General features: G+C 44.9%; 1 protein-coding gene across 5 annotated transcripts in view; it reads right to left on the bottom strand.

The window, feature by feature from the left end:
* Nucleotides 1-1,231: 1,231 nt before the first annotated feature.
* Nucleotides 1,232-19,954, bottom strand: part of WDR25 (WD repeat domain 25) — a 131,594-nt gene continuing 112,871 nt past the window's right edge. For 4 of the 5 annotated variants that reach the window (XM_006184146.3, XM_032482647.1, XM_014558811.2 and 1 more), the window contains exons 5-7: nucleotides 5,111-5,281; nucleotides 2,361-2,501; nucleotides 1,502-1,723 (exon numbers count right to left, since the gene is read on the bottom strand). In XM_006184146.3, the coding sequence (XP_006184208.1) occupies nucleotides 1,502-1,723; nucleotides 2,361-2,501; nucleotides 5,111-5,281 (534 nt within the window). Of the gene's footprint in view, nucleotides 1,724-2,360; nucleotides 2,502-5,110; nucleotides 5,282-19,954 lie in introns of all 5 variants that reach the window. The other variant, XM_032482646.1, reaches the window with a different exon arrangement.

Here is a 19,954-nt window from a genome sequence, read left to right as displayed (position 1 = left end):
GGGGGACACCTGGGATACTGGGCTCGCTCCCCACTCCAAAGCTCAGCTCTTGCCTCCACCCCGGCTCAGGAATACAGCGGGTGCTGCATCCACTCAACACCCACTACGCGCCAGGCTCTGTGCTGACCGCGGGGGGTGAGGGTGAAAGATGGGAAAAAAGCTGGCCCACCTCGGGGCCTTTGCACTGCCTGTCCCTCTGCTTGGGTGTGATGCCCTGCTTGTGCACCCGAGAGATTCCCGAAGACCCCGGGGCAAGTTAGACACACAAATAAATGTTTACCCACCAGCCCACAGCAAGCCCCAGATGCCCCTCCCAACCTGCTTAGCCCCATTCCCTGGACTGGAGCTCCCAATGTGCCCACGCCCACTGCACACTTGACCTTCTTGGACCCTCCTAGCAAACCGGCAGGCTGGGAGGGCTGACACCACTTTATGGATGGGGAAACTGAGGCTCAGAGAGGAAAGATGACTTGGTCTCAGCTACACTGACAGTGGAGCTGGGCCTGGAACCCAGGATCTGGAGGAGCCAAGCTGGGCACCTGCCTACTGCTGCAGCCTCCTCCTCAGGTCCTCTGTGTTTCCTCACTTTCCCCCTGCCGGGGATGCCCTCCTCACAGGCTCTTGGTCTGCCTCCTTCAGGAAGCCTCCCAAGGCTGCAGAGATGCTCCTGTCCTGAGCTGTGGCACCTGCGGTCCCCACTCCCACATATTGGTGGTTCTTTGGGCTTTTGAGGTGGCATCTCAGTTATGGTCCTAGTGGGGTTTAGGGCTCATCAGCCTGGCCACATCCTGGGCAGCTGGGTCTGTCTCCTGCCCAGATCCCTGAGGAGCCCCAAGGAGTTCCCAGCCCAACTCCTCAAGGCTCCTCAGGGGCCATTTGCTTCTCCACATCACTCCTTCACCTGGGGAAGACACACAAGATGGGCAACATGCACACCTGACAGGCAGTGGGCAAAGAGGAGCCCAGAGGGCCCTGGGGCTTGGGCAAAAACCCAGGGACACAACTGGCTGTGCTCTGTCAGAGGGGAGAGAGGGGCCAGGCCTGGGCCGGCTGTGCTCCGGCACAAGCTCCCAAGGGCAGACCTAAGACCCAGAGCCTCCCAGAGTGTCCTCCCCCGGGGACTAACCCATCTCAAGCTCCCACCACCTTCTTGGACTCAGAGCTCCAGTAGGCCTGCGAGTGGGGAGGTGAGAGGAAGCTGCCAATACCGATTTGTCGCTGAAACAACCTAAGAGATAGCAAAACACCCATGTTTATTATCACCAGCGACCTGCCAGGTGCTTTCACTAATGAAGTCCTCACAACCCTGAGACAGACAGATTTTTGCCCCCATTTTACAGATGAAGAAATGGAGGTCACAGGGTGGGGGAGGCAGCTTCCGCCCAAGTCTGAGCCTGAAGCCAACCTCTGCTTCCTCATCACACACACCCACCCACCCCGAAGACAAAGGGGAGCCGGGGGCCTGGCCAGCCAGAATCTGGAAAGTTCCATGCCAGGAGGCTCAGTGCCAGATCTTAATGTCTCCCTCCCAGGAGCAGGTGGCGAGGACAGAGGGCAGCAGGGGGTGGAAGGTGGCGCCGACACAGGCCTGCGAGTGCCCGTGCAGCGTGCGGGCACGGCTGGCCGTGCGGAAGCTGTACATCAGGACCCGGCCGTCAGCGCTGCCCGTCACCAGCAGGTCACCATCGGGGGAGCACTCGCAGCCCACTGAATAGCCTTCCACCTGCAGAGGGTGACACAGGGTGAGCAGGACACCCCACACAGCGGCACGCGGCCTCACCTGCTCTTCGAGGCCTGCCGGTGGGGTGAGGGCTGTGACAGCCACTCTACAGAGGAGCGGGCTGGAGCCCGGGGTCAGCCGGGAGCAGCGCTGGGCTTCACACCCATGTCTGAGCTCCTGCGTGAGGCTGGGGTCCCGGCGTCCTCCAGGCCAGTTTAGTGGAACCCAGACAGAACAGCTCTAGCACAGCTGATGGTGTCTGACCTCACCGACAGTCACCGGGTCCCCACCCGCTCCACCTGGGGTTGGGGGTGCCCTCAGTAGGGAAAGGGGGCAGGTACAGAAACACCCTCTACTCCCCTTCCGTCCGTCTCCCCACCCCACCCGACCTGTCCCTGAGCCGGCAAATCGAGGAAACCTTCCCTGCCCAGCAGCTGGGGCCTAGGGAAGGGCCAGATGTGGCCCAGGGCCTTGAGTGGATACCACACCACACGGCATGGGGTCACCTGGGTAACAGAAACCATGATCTGCCCGGACAGAAGTGCCACGTCCTCTGAGGCCTCAAGTCCATCACTAGCATTGTCGGTGGGAGGCCCTGGAGCCAGTGCCCAGCTTTCCCCTGGGGGACTGGGACGGGTACCTTGTGTCCTTCATAGCGCCGCCTTCTGCTCATCCGGTAGGGCCACACGGAGGAGAAGAGGGCCAGGTAGTTGCCATTGGTCTGGGCCAGGAACACCGGCTCCCTCGGGTGCAGGGTGAGGCTGGGGCAGGTGTACCTCTCCTGAGAAACAGCGGGGCCGTAAAGGGGGGGGGGAGCTCCCAATCGGGCCCCAGCCTCAGACAGACGCGCCACCCAGCACACTGCTCATGGGGCCTTGTGCCCTCCTCCAGACCTGGGCGCAGGGCTCTGGGTGAGTTTCCTGTTGCTGCTGTAACAAAATGCCACACATTTCGTGGCTTAAAACAACACACATTTATAGCTCACAGTTCTAGAGGTCGGAAGTCTGAAACGGTCTCCCTGGGCTAAAGTCAAGATGGCACCAGGGCTATGTTCCTTCTGGAGTCTCCGGGGGGGCCTCTTCTTCCTCATCCTTCCCAGCATCTGGGGGCCACCTGCACTCCTTGGCCCATGGCCCTTGGGGTGGACTGAAAAATGCACCCCCAAATACATCCACGTCCTAATTCCTGGGACCTGTGAATGTCACCTTAAACGTCCAAAAAAAAAAGGGGGGCAGGGAGATCTTTGCAGATGTAATTAAGTTAAGGAGATTGACATGGGAAGTTATCCTGTATTCTTGCCCTAAATGCAATCACACATGTCTTTCTAAGAGGGAGGCGGAGGGAGAGCAGACACAAAGAGAAGGCAGCATGAAGACAGAGCAGAGAGAGCTCTGAAGATGCTGGCCTGAAGACCAGAGTGAGGCAGCCACAAGCCAAGGGTCACCAGGAGCCACCAGAAGCTGGATGAAGCAAGGGACAGATTCTCTCCTCAAGGCTCCAGGGGAGCACGCCCTGCCAATACCTCAATTTCCTCCCGTGATACTTTTTACAAACTTCTGGCCCCTAGAACTGTGAAATACACGTCTGCTGCTTTAAGCCACCACGTCTGTTGGGGTGTAATTAAGTTAAGGAGCTTGAGATGGGGAGGACAGAAAACGAATCCACAAACCCATCTCCCCACCTCCACAGTGAGCCGTCGGGACAGCCCCGGCCCAGCCCAGGCCCCACACAGCCAGAAGGCACAGTAAGGGAGGAGGTGACAGGCCAAGTGAGGACATAAACACATGAACCAGGTGTTCCAAGCAAGAGGGGAAACCTCACTGCTTAGTGGGCTCCTGCATGACACAGAAACACCCCTAAAAACTCCCTTCTCCACTGCAGCTGTTCTTCCATGTCCGTGGTATGTCTTTGAGCCACAGTCCCTAAACGAGCCCACACTTGGAGAGTAAAGCGGGGAGCGGCTGCAGCCCAGTGTGCTGTCAGAGGCACACGGGGCCCTGATCGTGATCTCTACGTGATGCTACCGGGCAGCGCCCTGCGCGCCTGCACGGAAGGTGGGCTGACAGCTCAGCACACAACACTTTCAACTACCTCACTTGCTTCCCTTAGTCTCCACAGGGCCGTTGGAGGCAGGATGCCTAGAGGGTCAGACATGCCCCTCCAGCCCTCTCCCAGGACCTGTCCTTGCCAATGGGTTGCACTAGAACCCTGAAGTGAAGGTCCAGAGGCAGGTGTGCTCAGGGTCACTTAGAATCCTCTAAGAACAAAGGAAAAGTAGGGAGAGGGAGACAGTGTATATATACACATGATATATAGTTTTAAATTCAGAGTGACAGCACCGAAGAGATTAGCCATAGCTTATTTGAAATCTTAAAAGACGATGATGGGTGGTAACAGTGATGCTGGTGGTGAAGGAAACAGTGGTGGTGATGATGGTGATGCTGGGCTACTGATGGTGACAGCGATGGTGGTGATGAGGACGACGGTGGTGGTGATGGACATGGTGATGATGATGGCGATGGTGGTGGTGGTGGTGATGAGGACGATGGTGGTAATGGACATGGTGATGATGATAATGGCGATGGTGGTGGTGGTGGTGGTGATGAGGACGATGGTGGTGGTGATGACAGTGGTGGTGGTGATGGATATGGTGATGCTGATGGTGGTGGTGGTGATGGTGGTGGTGACAGTGGTAGTAACAGACGTGATGTGATAATGATGGTGGCGATGATGTGGCAGTGATGGTGAAGACAGGTAATGCATTAATGGAGAACTCTCTTGCCTGGTACTGTGCTAGACCCTTTATAAGCATCTACCCCTTTTAATTCTCAAAACCACTCTATGACACAAGCAATATTCTCATCCTCAATTCTCTAAGAGGAAAATGAGAATCAAAAAAACTAAATAACGGGCCCAGGGCCTCCACCTTGTCAGTGGTAAATCCAGGCCTTTGATGCAGATGGTCTAACTTCAGGGTCCCTACTTCAACTCCTAAGTCACAGCCCCTGCCAAAGCCACTAAGCAAGGGCAAGGTGGAAACCCGTGGGCTGGCTGGGGTGGTGGAGGGAGGTAGGGGTGTCTCAGGTTGTGCAGCCATGTCCCTGTGGATCTGGATGGGGCTGCCCCTGCACACCCTTACCCTGTGGTGTGTCTGTGCTGGGCAGAGGACCAGTGAGAGGACAGGGAGTCACTCCACCCTGGGAGCCTGTGGCAGGTTCTCTGGGCAGGCCTGGACCTGCACCTTGCCTGCCCCACCACAGATTTCAGGCAGCCAATCTGTCTCCTGCTGAACCATCTCCACATGAAGTGCCTGGGACCCCAGATGGCCTAGGACGACACAGATGCATCCTGGGTCAGAAACTAAAAGTAATGCCAAAGAGGGTCTCTCACGTGGAAAATCTGGTTGGAGATTTTGGCAGAGCTCCGGAAATCCCAGGCAATAATGGTGCGGTCGGCAGAGTCCCGGCTCGAAGCATCTGTGCTGCTCAGGAACTCAGAGCCCTCCCGGAGAAAGAGGATGTCCAAGGTCTGCTGGATGGTTGCCTTGTAGCTTCTCACCACCTGCAAGAGTGGGCACCCGTCATGCCGGGGAGCCAGGAGTACAGGGCAGGCGCCCACGGAGAGGGCCGGGGAGAGCCACCCAGCACCCGGAGGGCGCTGCTGGGGAACACTGGGCTTGGGGGCTGCTGTAGGGAGACCTCAGGGGCCTCCCGCCCCACCTGTCTCCCTCAGAATCTGTTCCATGATACCTCCCACAGCCTGGCCTCTCCCCATGGCGTCCTCCCCATCCCAGCCCTCCCCACGTCCATTGGCACGTGAGCCCAGAGAGGCATGAAGACCTCCCCCATCAGACTGGCCCCCTAGAGAGGAGCAGGTGCCTGATGAAAGCAAACTTAGGGAAGGGCCCACACCTAGCCAAGAGCACCTAAGGGCACCAGTGACATCCATCAGTACCAAGGCCATACTTTGTGCCAAGGCCTTGCTTCTGAAGAGATCACGTAATTCACGGCTTTCAAGGCCTCAGCCTACTGTCCCTAGAGCAGTAACTGTACCTCAGGGAGCAGGCGTTCCTGGAGACCTTGCAGCCAGAACCACTGTGTGTAAGTTAGCATCAGAGACACTATTTCTTAGCATTGCTGCCAACATTCCATAGCCTCTTGTCTCTAAATTAACTCAATTAAGTATCAGCCCTTCTTCTGCTTTCCTCAGAGCGTTTTATCATGTTAACCTTCCATTCCACAACAACTGGTTTGGGCAGGGGCAGGCCATGGGTCCCAGTACCAGGACTAACAAGCACCTCCACGTAACAAACTCATGGGCGACATGACTTTGACTTGCAGTCTTGAGCAACAGGCCAGGCACAGTGCCTGGGGCGCCTGCCGGGCCTGGCGGCCTATTTACCAGCTCCCAGGGCGCCACCATGTGGCCACAGCATAAACACAGCTCTCCTGTTCCTTGGCCACTGCCTGTGAAATGAGTCTTGACACATTTTTTTTAAATGGAGTTAACAATCTTTCAAATGTTGCAGTTAGATTTTCTATCATCCTCTTTCAAACATACATAAGTCAAATTCACATTAAATGCAGCAATCCGTAAATCCAATTTAGACTGGAGGGGGTGTGGTGTTTTGAGACCCATTCTCCAGATGAGGAACACTGAGGCTCAGAGAGATACACGGATTTACTCCAGGTCAAACGCCCAGGGTGTGGTGGAGCCTCTCCCCACCCCAGCTGCTTCCCGGCCCACATCCCCACCTCCGGCTGGCCAAGTCCTGCCTCAGTAAATGTTGAGGCAACTTCCTGGGAGAGAGAAGGCAACAAGTGGTTGCCTTCTCTGAGCCTCTTCAGAAGTGGCCCCCAGCTCGGGCGATTTTAGGGTAGGCCCCCTGGCGCCTGGGGAGTGGTCCAGGGGCAGAAAAGAGAAGGCAGCCCTGCAGGCCTCTGAACACTGGCCAGTCCGAGTAGCTGCACCCCAGGCAGTGTGGGGCCACCAGCCTTCCTCCCCACCTCCTCCCCTCCATGCACCAGGGTCCCACAGGCCTGCTGTGCCCCTCCAGGTGGCCTGAGTCTCACAGGATGTGGGCTAAGGGAAAGTTCTGTACCCCAGCCAGGAGGGGCACAGCAGCTGGGCTGCTGACAGATGCTCTGTGCCTCCCAGTCCCGCCCAGTCTGGATCTCAGGCAGCATCTAGGGCCCGGGAGGGGACGTGGCACACCACCGCTGTCCCAGCATCTGCTCTGAGGAGCGCACCTTCCAACTCCCAGGGATAGTGCTGCCCCAGGGTAGGGTCTGGAATCTATGGGCAGAGGAGAACGGAGGAGAGGGAGCAAGGCCTATCGTCGTGGCTCCAGACCCACTTGCCTCTCCCATGCCCGGCGCCACTCCAGTCTCCCCTCGCTTAAACCACCCACCCCATGAGCTTCCTCGAGCCTCCACTGGCTGAGGTCACATGGGGCCTGAACCCTTTCCTTCCCCCTTTCCTGAAGTCCTCATTGTCACCCCAGTGCCAGTGAGGAGCGAGGAATTAAGGATGGCCGGGGCAGCACGTGCCGAGAGAGAAGTAAATCTGGCCCAACTCGTGTCCCTGGCCATGGCCTGCGCACTGAGCCTCTCCTCCTGGGTGGCAGAGACACAGCCCCCAGAGCCTCACCAGCCCACAGAGCCTGGCTGCTGGTGGGCAGGACCGTGAGACCCATGGCACCACAGCCCCTCTCCAGTAGTGGCACCTTGATCCGCACAGGGGCTCGGGAAACACGCTGACCGGGAAAGGACGGAGGAAGAGGATGGCCTGCTAAGCCCCGGCTGCGAGCGGGGGTTTCTGTGAAACTGACGGCAGTGGGAGGAAGCCTCCCCCGGGGGCGGCGCGCAGGCCCCGGGAAGCAAAGTGCCCGTGGGCCTCGGTGTGTCCACAGCAGAACAACCTGCGCGCCCACCAACACACCTGCCTCCCAGGACAGACTTTTCCAGGAGAACGAAAAGCGTTGTTCCACACACTTTCTGAGAATGGATGGAAATGGCCCAATTCATTAGGGCATCATAAAATCGAATGGCCAGGAAACAAGCCATGTTATGGGCGATCCCTGCCAATAACACTGTTGTAAGTGGAAGGCTGACCTTTGAAGTGATCGCCGCCGAACATGATTTATTTGCCTTCACAACTGCTCCTGCCCCAGGAAAGAGCAGAGGGGCCATTTGTGTGTCTAGCTGGTGGGTTTTACGGCAACCTTAATTACACCGACAGCTGGTGCGTCACATCCCAGGGGTGTGGGACGGTGCTCCACGGGCTTAACTAGCTGGATCCAGAAGAGAGCCTCACTCAGACTTTTCTGGCAACCAGGGCCTCTGTAGGGGAAGCAGATACTTGGCCAAAATCTATGGCTTTGGGAAAAGTGGTAGATGAGACCACAAAACATTCAGGTGTGATGAAAATCAACGAACATCCTTCAAGTCTGGTCTGCTTGGCCCACCAGACAATCCTGGTAACTCTGGGCCGCTTTGGACTTATCTGAAAGCTCAGCTTTCCCAAACTCGGGTCTCTGCCTCTTGTGAGGTGCGTAGGGTCGAGATGCAGGCAAGGCTGTATCCAGGCCTGCTGCTGACTCATGGTGTGCCTGGGGAGGCCCGGGACTGGCACCGGACTTCCCAGCTCCGGTTTTGAGTCATCACCAAAAGGGGCCTGGACTGGACGACAAGCAAGCCTCCTGCCTCTACACCCGGCTGGAAGAACGCTGACAGGCCTGGCCAGGTGGCCGACACGCCGCAGTTGCTCACAAACCTGTTCCCAGGCCAGCCAGAGCTGGGGTCCCCAGGACGGGGCTGTGAGTCCTTGGGTCAGTCCCTATTCCTCAAATTTCAATTCCTTCTCCTTGAAAATAAACGTATTGGTCTCTTTAAACTCTAAGATGTGAGGAGTCTACACATAAAGGCAAACTGGAGGCGTGAATAAAGGGCCCCTTTCTATGGTTTAAAGTCACACAAGTAAACGTAGCCAATCACACAGGCTAGTGTACACCAGAAGTGCTCTGTGGACACATTTTTTTTAAAACCAGAAATTTATGTTTTAAAAAAAGGAACTATACAAACATGAGAAGAGAGTGTGACTGAATTTTTCACAGCCTGGAACTGGGGGCAACGTCCCTGCCTCCCTCCAAGGCCAGCGCAGCACCGACGGGTCCACCTGACTGCGTGAAAACCACCATCACCACCACCACCATCATCGTCATAACATGACTGCAAGGCATAAAAAACAAGTAAATAATTAAGCAAAGTAAAAAAAAAAAGACAAATGGGAGAGATATTTGCAACTTATATTTGAGGCAAAGGTCATTATCCCTAATTACACAGACACTTTCTAAAAATTGGTGGAAAAGACCAATAGCTCTACAGAAAATCGGGCAGGAGAACTGAACAGAGTTCATATAAAAGGAAATGTAATCAGTCCTTCGATCCTGCTTATAAGAAGTGAAATTTTAAATCCCATGGAGATATCTTTTCTTACTTATCAAATCAGAAAATCCAGAAGTTTGACAACACACTCCGTTAGGTGGCTGTGGGGCATTAGTTCCTCTACCCACTGCTGACAGAAACACAAAATGGCACAGTCCCTACGGAGAGAACTCAGGCAACATCAAGCAAAACAGCATATGCCTTGTTACTAAGCGATGTGCATAACCCAGCAACCCACTCGTAGGAACCAGTCCCAGAATTACAGTGGCAAACCCCAGAAAGACATAAACTCAAGGCCATAGAATGCAGCACTACTTGTCAAATTAAAAAAGCAGAAAGAACCCAAACGTACAAGGAGATCAGTTAAATAAATGTCAGTCTATCCACATTCTGTAATGCTGTGTGAGCTGCTGTAAGAAAGAGTGGGGCCCCTCTCCCTGCCTGCTGAGGGCTGGCTTCCAGGATGCACTGCTCAGTGAAAAAGCAAGGTGGGAGAGAAAAAGGGTGTAAAATAAATGCAAGAGGTTTATATTTGCTTCCACTAAAAACAGCAGAAAGATAAATCAGAAACTAAATAAGCAAATAAATCAGTAAGACTGCTTCTAGAGGGAAGAAGACAGAGTGGGGAAGAAGGGGCTGCAGGCAGAATTTAGAGAATTTCTATAAAGGGCCAGACGGTAAATGTTTTAGGGTTTGGGGGCCACATTTAGTTACTGCTGCACACTTCTGTGTGTGTATGTGTTTGTGTTTTTACAGCCATTCGAAAATGTGAAAACCATTCTTTGTGTGTTTGTGTGTTTGTATGTGTGTGTGTTGTGTGTGTGTGTGTGTGTGTGTGTGTGTGTGTGTGTGTGTGTGTGAAAACTATTCTTAATTCAAAGACCACACAAAAACAGGCCACAGGCCAGACTGGGCCTATGGGCTGTAGTTCCCAATTGCTTCTCCAGAACCATGTATATATTTTATAAAGTTACACAACAAAATCAACTTAAAAAGCAGACTCTAAAATGTGAAACCAAAATTAAGTAAACGAAACTAACCATGTATTGAGCTAGAGCTTAACCACACAAATAGGATTTATTTTAAGAGACATTAAAGCACAGTAGTTTAAGGTAGATCCTCAGCTGAATATATATTATATATAGAAAACCAGTTAATTTGATGGTAAATCCTAATTGAATATACTTTGTGGACAAAAAGAACTATGAGAAATCTTAAGCTGTTTTCAGTCACTATGTTGCTAGTGTCAATACACCCCCCAAAACTGTGTTAAGGCAGCTAGAAATCAAATTTTTCAGTATAAAAGAGATCAAAAACAAAGAAGCTAAAGAGAAATCCTGTAATGCTAAAATTTGAATTGGACAATTGAACATAAACAATATTTCTTTCTTAGCAACATAAATATTTCCTAGCTCTGTCCATGGAAGGAGGCCACAGCACTCAGTTTCTGGTGTCTAAACCCAGCGAGACCCAGAAGTGACACATGACAGAGCAGGGCATTACAATACTCATTGTAACTATGCACAGCACATGTTTAAGAAGGTAGAGGAAAGACTGACCACGGTAAGCAGAGACCTGGAGGATGTGTGAGGCCCTCACTGAATCTGAAGAGATGAAATACACACTGTTTCAGAAGAAGATACGTTCGATGGGATTAACACCGGATGAGACACTGCCAAAGAAAACATTACTGAACCAGAAGACATAGCAATTGAAAATTTCAAAACACACGGCAGAGAAAAATGACTAAGTTTTTTAAATGAAAAATCTTAACCCCAAATGGGGTAAACTCACTATGGTCTCTCACTCTCTTCCACAAATTACAACTAAAAACTCTGGACAAATTCAAGAAGCAACTAGCTGAAGACTCTGAAAAGTAAATAATAGCTGGTAGGTTGAAGAGGGAAGTCAAAATTTGAAGAAAGACCAGCATGGCAGGTAAGGTTCTAGTTTGGTATTTTTGTTTGTTTTTTGTTTGTTTGTTTTCATTTTTGGGGTTTGGGGATTTTTGTTTTTTGTTTTGTCCTTTAGCTCCTGATGTTGACCCACAGACAGATTGAATTAAGAAATTACATAGAAGACATGGACAGCAAAAATTCTGAAATAAATCCATCATTCTGGCCAGAGGACCAAGAAAACGGGCCCTTGTGAGCCAGAGAGTATTGGGGAAATTTTTAAAAATATCTCCCTGCTCTCCCAGCCCTGCCCTGATGCCAACCCCAACAGGTCCGGCAGTGCGGCACAAATACTTAAAAACCAGAAGCTCATCTGAATAGAAGAACTGTGAAAAGGGGCCTTTATTGTAAAAAGAATAAGGGGGAAGTAAATCCATGTTCTATTTTTCCTCTATTTTCTCTGGCCAATTTGCCTTGAAAGGGATCATGGTTACGGACACAGTGTGACAACGCAGAAGGCAAACAGCCTGAGAGAACCCGTCTCTCTGGGCAGAAGAACCAGGGAAGGAAGCTCAGGGAGCCAGGCAGTGTGGCCAAAATTCCAAGGAGGAGAGAGAGCTGAGAAGTGAATCCTCTAATTCTGTGTGTGAAATGACATGCACCCCAGGATACTCCCTAAGGTGCACACGTGTGGAACACAACCAAAGAAGCCCAGCTAAAGCTTTGAGACGTGGCGTACCATATAACAGCTGCCCAAGTGTGAAACTAACCCTTTAGTGGCTCAGCATAGTAAAGGATTTGAATATGGAACTGAAAATGGACCCACCACCCACAGAAGAAGGGAAGGAACTTGCAAGCTGAATATAATAGGTCTGGCTGCCTGTTAAGACAAACAAATCACTGTTCTCCGCAAGATTTTAACAGGACCAAGGAGCTTACAACATAACATTCAAAATGTGCAGGATATATTCTGAAATTACTTGCCATATAAAGAACTAGGAAAATGTAAACAGTACTCATGAGAAAAGAGAAACCATAGATGCCAACCCTGAAATGATACAGATGTATGAATGATCAGATACATTTAAACAGCTATTAAATAATACTACTCAGTGAGATAAAAATTAACACCCTTGAAATGAATGGATAGATGATCTCAACAGAGAAATCAAAATTATATATATACGCTTTAAGTAGAAATTTTAGAACTGAAAAAAAATTGTTTTAATCACAGGATAGATCCAATAACAAAACGGAATTGACAGATGAAAGATTCAGTGAACTTGAAAATAGATTAATAGAAATAATTCAATCTGAAGGAAAAAATAAGCAAAGCTTTTTTAAAATATTATAATATCAAAAGCTTAAATATTTTTGTCAATAGAGTTTCTGAAAGAGAGGGGAAAGAGAGCAGTGCAGAAAAAATATACATACTTGAGGAAATATTGACTGAAAGTACCCAACTTGGCAAAAGGCATAAATTTACAGAGTCAAGAGATTTAGCAAGTGACAAAGAGGATAAAAATCAAAGACAATCAAGCCATGACACATTACAATCAAAATGCTGAAAGTCTCAAAGGAAAAATCTTGAAAGCACCCAAGGGGGTAGGAAATGAAGCATTATATGAACAACAATTTAAAATACTGTGGATTTCACATCAGAAACTATGGAGATCAAAAGAGAGTGGAGGATAGTGAAAGAAAGGAGTGTCAACCAGAATTTTACAGACAGCAAAAATATCTTTCAGGAATGAAAGTAAAATAAAGACCTTGACAGATGAAGAAAAACTAAGTGAATCTCTCATCAGCAGACCTGCTCCATGTAAAACTAGTGCTAAAGGAAGTTCTTCAACTTGAAGAGAAATAACAGCAGAGGAAAACTTGGAACTTTGGGAATGACGGAAGAGCAACAGAAATGGTATATGATTGTGAAAATATAAAAGATCATTTTTCTCCAATTAAATTCTTTGAAAATGCATGACTGCTGAAAATAAAAATTGTAAGTCCTTAAGGTAGGAAGAAAACTCTACCAGACTTGGATCTTCACAAAAGAATGAGAGGCAATGGGAACAGTAAAGATGAAGGGGAATATATAATACTTTTATATTATTAAAATATTTTAAAGATAATTTGCTATTTCTATGAAAAATAATTTTTAAAAAGTACTGTGGGGACTGTAATATATGTACAAGTAAAATTTATGCTAATAATAGTACAAAGACCCTGAGGGGTAAAATTGAAAATCTGTATACTGTTCTAAGGTTCTTATGTAATACAAAAAAGAGATATAACATGACTTGAAGGTAGACTGATACGATAAAATGTATACTATAAACTCTAAAGCAACCACAAAAAAAACTACAATACAAATCCACAGATAATAAAGCAACAAAGGAGATAAGACAAAATCACAAAAAATTCTAAATTAATCCAAGAGAAGAAAGGGAAAAAACAAAAACAAAAAAGGAGAAAAAAGAATAGATGAAACAAACAAAAAACAATAGCAAGACAGTGGATTTATAACCAATAATACTGTGATATCAGTAACTACAGTAAATTAAAACAGGATAAATGTACCAGTCAAAGGAAAAGATCGTTATATAGAATTAAAATGAAAGACCCATACCAAACCAAATGCTGTCTATAAGAAATATGCATTAAAAATAAAAACACAGATAAGTTAAAGTGAAAAACTACGCTCTGCTAACAGCAATCAAAATGAACCAGGAACACCCATGCAATATCACACAAAGTAGACGTCAGAGTAAAGGACACCATCAGGGATAAAAAGGGTCTTTTCACAGTGATAAGAGAGTCAGTTCACCAGGAGAACCTAACAGTCCTAAGTGTTTACACGGCTACTAACAGAGCTTCAAAATAAATGAAGGAAAACTAATGGAACTTAAAAAGTACATACGACAAATTTACTCATATAGTCACAAATTTCAACCAGTTGCTCATAACTAATAGAGCAAATAGAAATATCAGAAAGGATATGGAACACCTAAATAACACTGTCAACCAACTTGAGATAACTGACATTTACAGAACATTGCACTCAACACAGCAGAATATACGTTCTTTCCAAGTGCATACAGAATATTTCCCAAAACAGACCATATTGTAGAACATCCAAGTTTCAGTACATTTAAAAGGATTCACACACGCAGTGCATAGTTTTGTAACCACAACGGAGTTAAATGAGAAATCACTAACAGATGTATAGAAAACTCTGAAGCATTTGTACTCTAAACACTCCTAAATAATCCATGGATCAAGAAGAAATACAAAAGTTAATTAGAAAGTATTTTTAACTAAATGAAAATGAAAAACAATATATCAACAGTTGTGTAATGCAACTGCAAAACCTAGGAAAATTAGTAACAGTGAATATTTATCATAGAAAAGAATAGAAGCCCCCAGTGACTTCAATTTCCACTTTAAGAAATTGGAAAAAAGGAAGTTTAAGTTTTAAGCAGGAAAAAAAGTAATTTAAAAAGGAAATTGATAATTCCTAAAAGAAAAGAAATAGAGAAAAATCAATAATACAAAAATCTGTACTTCAAAGAGATCAAAACTGATAAATCTCTATCCATACTGATCAGAGGAAAAAGAGAAAAGACAAAATTACCAATATCAGGAATGAGAGAAATGAGGTGACATCACTACAGATTATACTTATTTTTTTTAATAATTAAAATATTATGAAAAAATTTATGTCAAAAAGGTAGGTAACTTTGATGAAATGGCTAAATTTCTCGAAGGACGCAAACTACCAAAGGTCACTCAAAGAGAAACGGAAAACTGGAATAACCCTATATTTACTAAATAAATTTCAAATCTCCCCACAAAGAAAATTTCAGACCAAGATAGCTTCATCACTAGTCAATTCTAGCAAACATTTGTGGAAGAAATAACATCAATTCTACACAAACTTTTCCAGAAAACTGAAAAGAAAGGAACACTTCCCAAGTTACTTTATCAGGCCAGAATGACTCTGATGCCAAAACCAGACAAAGATACTATAAGAAAAATAAAGTACAGATCAATACCCCTCATGGACATAGATATAAAAATTCTTGACACATTTTTAGCTAATAGAATCCCAAATTATATAAAGAGGATAATATATCATAATCAAGTGAGATTTGTCCCAGTAATACAAGGCTGTTTTAATATTTGAAAATCTAGCAAGAAGTTCCATCATATTAACAGAATAAAAGAGAAAAACCACATTATCCCTTCAATAGATGTGAAAAAGGCATTTGACAAAATCCTACATTCAGGTACCATAAAAACTCTCAACACACTAGGAATAAAAAGGAATGTCTTCACTGATAATCAGAGAAATGCAAATCAAAACTACAATGAGGTATCACCTCACACCAGTCAGAATGGCCATCATTCAAAAATCCACAAATGACAAATGCTGGAGAGGCTGTGGAGAAAAGGGAACCCTCCTACACTGCTGGTGGGAATGCAGTTTGGTGCAGCCACTGTGGAAAACAGTATGGAGATTCCTCAAAAGACTAGGAATAGACTTACCATATGACCCAGGAATCCCACTCCTGGGCATATATCCAGAAGGAACCCTACTTCAGGATGACACCTGTACCCCAATGTTCATAGCCGCACTATTTACAATAGCCAAGACACGGAGACAGCCTAAAAGTCCATCAACAGGATGACTGGATAAAGAAGATGTGGTATATTTATACAATGGAATACTACTCAGCCAGAAAAACCGACAACATAACGCCATTTGCAGCAACATGGATGCTCCTGGAGAATGTCATTCTAAGTGAAGTAAGCCAGAAAGAGAAAGAAAAATACCATATGAGATCGCTCATATGTGGAATCTAAAACAAACAAACAAAGCATAAATACAAAACAGAAATAGACTCACATATATAGAATATAAACTTGTGGTTGCCAAGGGGGTGGGGGGTGGGAAGAGATAGACTGCGATTTCAAAATTGTAGAATAGATAAACAAGATTATACTGTATAGCACAGGGAAATATGTACAAGATCTTACGGTAGCTCACAGAGAAAAAAATGTGACAATGAATATATATATGTTTGTGTATAACTGAAAAATTGTGCTGTACACTGGAATTTGACACAACATTGTAAAATGATTATAAATCAGTGAAAAATGTTTTAAGAAAAAGGAATGTCTTCAAACTAATAGGGCATCTACAAGCCAACAAACACAAACCAGAAACAAAACACTACAGTTAACGTCACATGTAACTAAGAAACAGAATGAATACTTTTCCTCCAAGATTGGAAGCAAGACAAGGATGTCCATTGTCACCACTTCTAAGTCAACACTGTTGTAGAGGTTTCAGACAGAGCAATAAGGTAAAAGGAGGAAGGAAGAAGGAAGAAATTACAATCAAATTAGAAAAGAAGAATTAAAGCTGCCTTTATTCACACATGACACGGTCATCTTTGCAGAAAATCCAACAGAATCTACAAAGAAGCAACTGGAACTAATAAATTAGCTTAGCAGAGTTGTAGAATTCAAGGTGAATATACAAATATCCACTATATTTCTATATTCTAACATTGTATAACCATAAATTAAAATTTAAAAATGCTACTTACAATAGCATAAAAATATATATTAAAGACTTAAGGATAAATCTAACCAAAAATGTAAAAGGGCTACACAATAAAAACTACAAAACATTGGTGAGAGAAAATAAAGATTTAAATAAATGGAGAAATATACTATGCTTATGGATTGAAAGACTCAAAATTGTTAAGAATTCAATGCTCCCTCAAATTGATCTGAGATTAAATGCAATATCATTCAAAGTTCAAGCAGGCTTTTTTGTAGAAACTGACAAAGTGACTGTAAAACTGAAATGTAAATGCAAAGAACCTAGAATAGTCAAAACAATTTTGAGAAAAAAAGAAATTCGTGGAAGACTTACACTACCTGATTTCAAGACCCATTATAAGATTACAATAATGAGAACAATGGAGTATTGGTGTGAAGACAAAGAAAACAATGGAATAGAAGAGAGAGTACAAAAAAGATCTACACATATTGAGTCAACCTCTTTTCCACAGAGGTATAAAGGCACAGATAACTGTTTTCAACAAATGTTGCAGGAACACTGAATAGCCACATGCAAAACCATGAATTTCCATCCATACCTTGCACCATATACAAAAATTAATATGAAATGGACCATAGACTAATATAAAGACCAAAACTAGATAAATAACAAGGTCCGACTGTATAGCATAGGGAACTATATTCAATACCTTGTAATAGCCCATAAGGCAAAAGAATATGAAAAGGAATATATATATATATATATGCATAACTGAATCACTATGCTGTACACCAGAAATTAACACAACATCGTAAATTGGCTATATCTCAATTTTTTAAAAAAAGCCCAAAACTATACAACTTCTGGAAGTAAACAAGAGCAAATCTTTGTGGCCTTAGGTTTGGCAAAGTTTACTTAGGCTGGACACCAATAAGAAATGTTGATAAATTGGACTTTATAAAAATTTTAAAATCTTCTTTTAAAAAAAAACTGTTATGAGAATGAAAATACAATTCATAGACCGTGAGGAAGTATTCGTAAATCACATATGTGATAAATATCTTATATTCTAAATATAAAGAACCCTCAAACTCAGCAGTACAAAAACACAATCTGATAAAAACAAAAAAGGAGGGGGCAAAAATTTAAACAAATACTTCATCAAAAAATATACAGATGGCAGACAAGCTCATGAAAACATGCTCAACATCATTAGTCACTAAGGAAATTCAAATTAAAACCACAGGGAGATAGCATACTATACCCAATTCAGAATGTCTAAAATTGAAAAGACTGACCAGACCAAATGCCAGCTAAGGCACTGAGAATGGAGCCCTCACACAATGTCGGTGGGAATGTAAAATAGTGCAACCACTTAGAAAACTGGCAGTTTCTTTAAAAGTTAAAGCCACGCCAGATATGACCCAGACATTCCAATCCTAGGTATTTATCCAGTGTCTTGGTCTGCTCAGGCCGCCATAACAAAGTACCACAAACGGGGTGCCTTAACCCAACAGACATGGATTCCCTCATAGTTCTGGAGTCTGGAAGTCTAAGATCAAGAGGCCCGCAGGGCTGGTTTCTGGTGAGGTGTCCCTCCTGGGCTTGAAGATGATGCCTTCTTGTGATGTTCCCACGTAGCCTTTTCTCTATGCAGCACAAAGAGGAAGCTCTGGTGACTCTTCCTCTTCTTACAAGGACACCAGTCCTACTGGATGAGGGTCTCACTCTTATGATCTCATGTAACCTTAACTATCTCTTTAAAGGCCCTATTTCCAAACATAGTCACATTAGGGGTTAGGGCTTCAACATATGAATTTGGAGAGGGGACACTATTCAGTCCATAACACCTAAAGAAATGAAAACATGTGTCCACACAAAGACTTGTACAGGAATGTTCATGTAGCTTTATTTGTAATAACTAAAAACTGGAAACAACTCAATGTCCACTAACAGGTGAAAAGATAAACTGTGGTATAGCCTTACAATGGAATACTACTTAGCCATATGAAGGAATGAACCATTATGGATACACACAACCACATGGATCAATCTCAAAATAATTATGCTGGATGGGGGAGGGGTCATGCAAAAAAAGAGTACCTACCACATGACCATATTTACACAAAAATTCTAGGAAATGGAAATTACCTTCCAATGACAGGGAACAAATCAGTGGAGAGGCAGGAGGAAGTCATTATGAAGGGGCACAAAATCATTTGAAGATTATGAATATACATGTTACTTACCTTGATTGTGATGATGGTGTCATGGATATGTGTGTAAGCCAAGACTTATCAAACTGCATACTTCAAATATGTGCAGTTTATTATATACCAATTATACTTCTATAAAGGTATTTCTAAAGGGCTGATATGAAAAATTTGAAGGCAAAATAAAGACTTCTTTGATAAACAAAAACTGAGAGAATTCACAACCAGTGAATCTGGACTATAAGAAATGTTAAAAGAAGTTCTCAAACTTAAGGGTAATGATGGCAGACTGGTATTCAGATCAACAGGAAGAAGTGACAGCCCTATAGTCAAGTTGGTTTTTTTTTAATTGAAAGACATAGTGACAAGAGCAATTTAGGGCCAACAAATCTGACAACTCAGATTTGAAATGGGCAAAGTCCTTGAAAGAAAAAAGTTACAAAAATGAAGAAGTAGAACAGCTGAATATCCCTACACATACTTTTTCTAAATTTTTGTAAGTAAGAACCTTCCAACAACAACAACAAAAAACCCCTGGGTTCAGGTATCTTCACTGGTGAATTCTACCAAACATTAAGGAGGAAATAACACCAAACCTACACAAACGTTCAGCAAGTATACGAGGAGAGAACATTTCTCAATTCATTTTTTGAGGCCAACATTATCTTCACATCAAAACCAGACAAAGACAACATAAGAAAAAAGTATAAGCCAATAATCCTCATGAACATAGATATAAAATCCTTAACAAATTATTAGCAACTAGAATTAAACCATACATAAAAAGGACAATATATTATGACTAAGTTGGGTTCATCCCAGAATGCATGGTTGATTTTTTTATATCAATGTAATTTACCATATTAACTAAATACAGGAAAAATATAAATGTGGTAAAGTTCAACACCAATATATGAAAAAAACTTTCAGAAAACTAAGACTAGACAGTAATGCCCTTAAACCAATTTAAGATATCTAGGAAAAAAACCTCACATTTGATATCATTCTTAATGGCAAAAGATTACTTGTTTTTCCCATAAAATCAGGAACAAGACAATGATGTTTACTCTCACCACTTTTATTCAATATTGTACTGGATGTGTTAGCCA

This window comes from Camelus ferus, chromosome 6, assembly GCF_009834535.1.
Source record: "Camelus ferus isolate YT-003-E chromosome 6, BCGSAC_Cfer_1.0, whole genome shotgun sequence".
Taxonomy (NCBI): Eukaryota; Metazoa; Chordata; class Mammalia; order Artiodactyla; family Camelidae; genus Camelus; species Camelus ferus.
The sequence above is the reverse complement of the archived record's forward strand: the minus strand, read 5'-3'. Positions and strand labels throughout refer to the sequence as shown.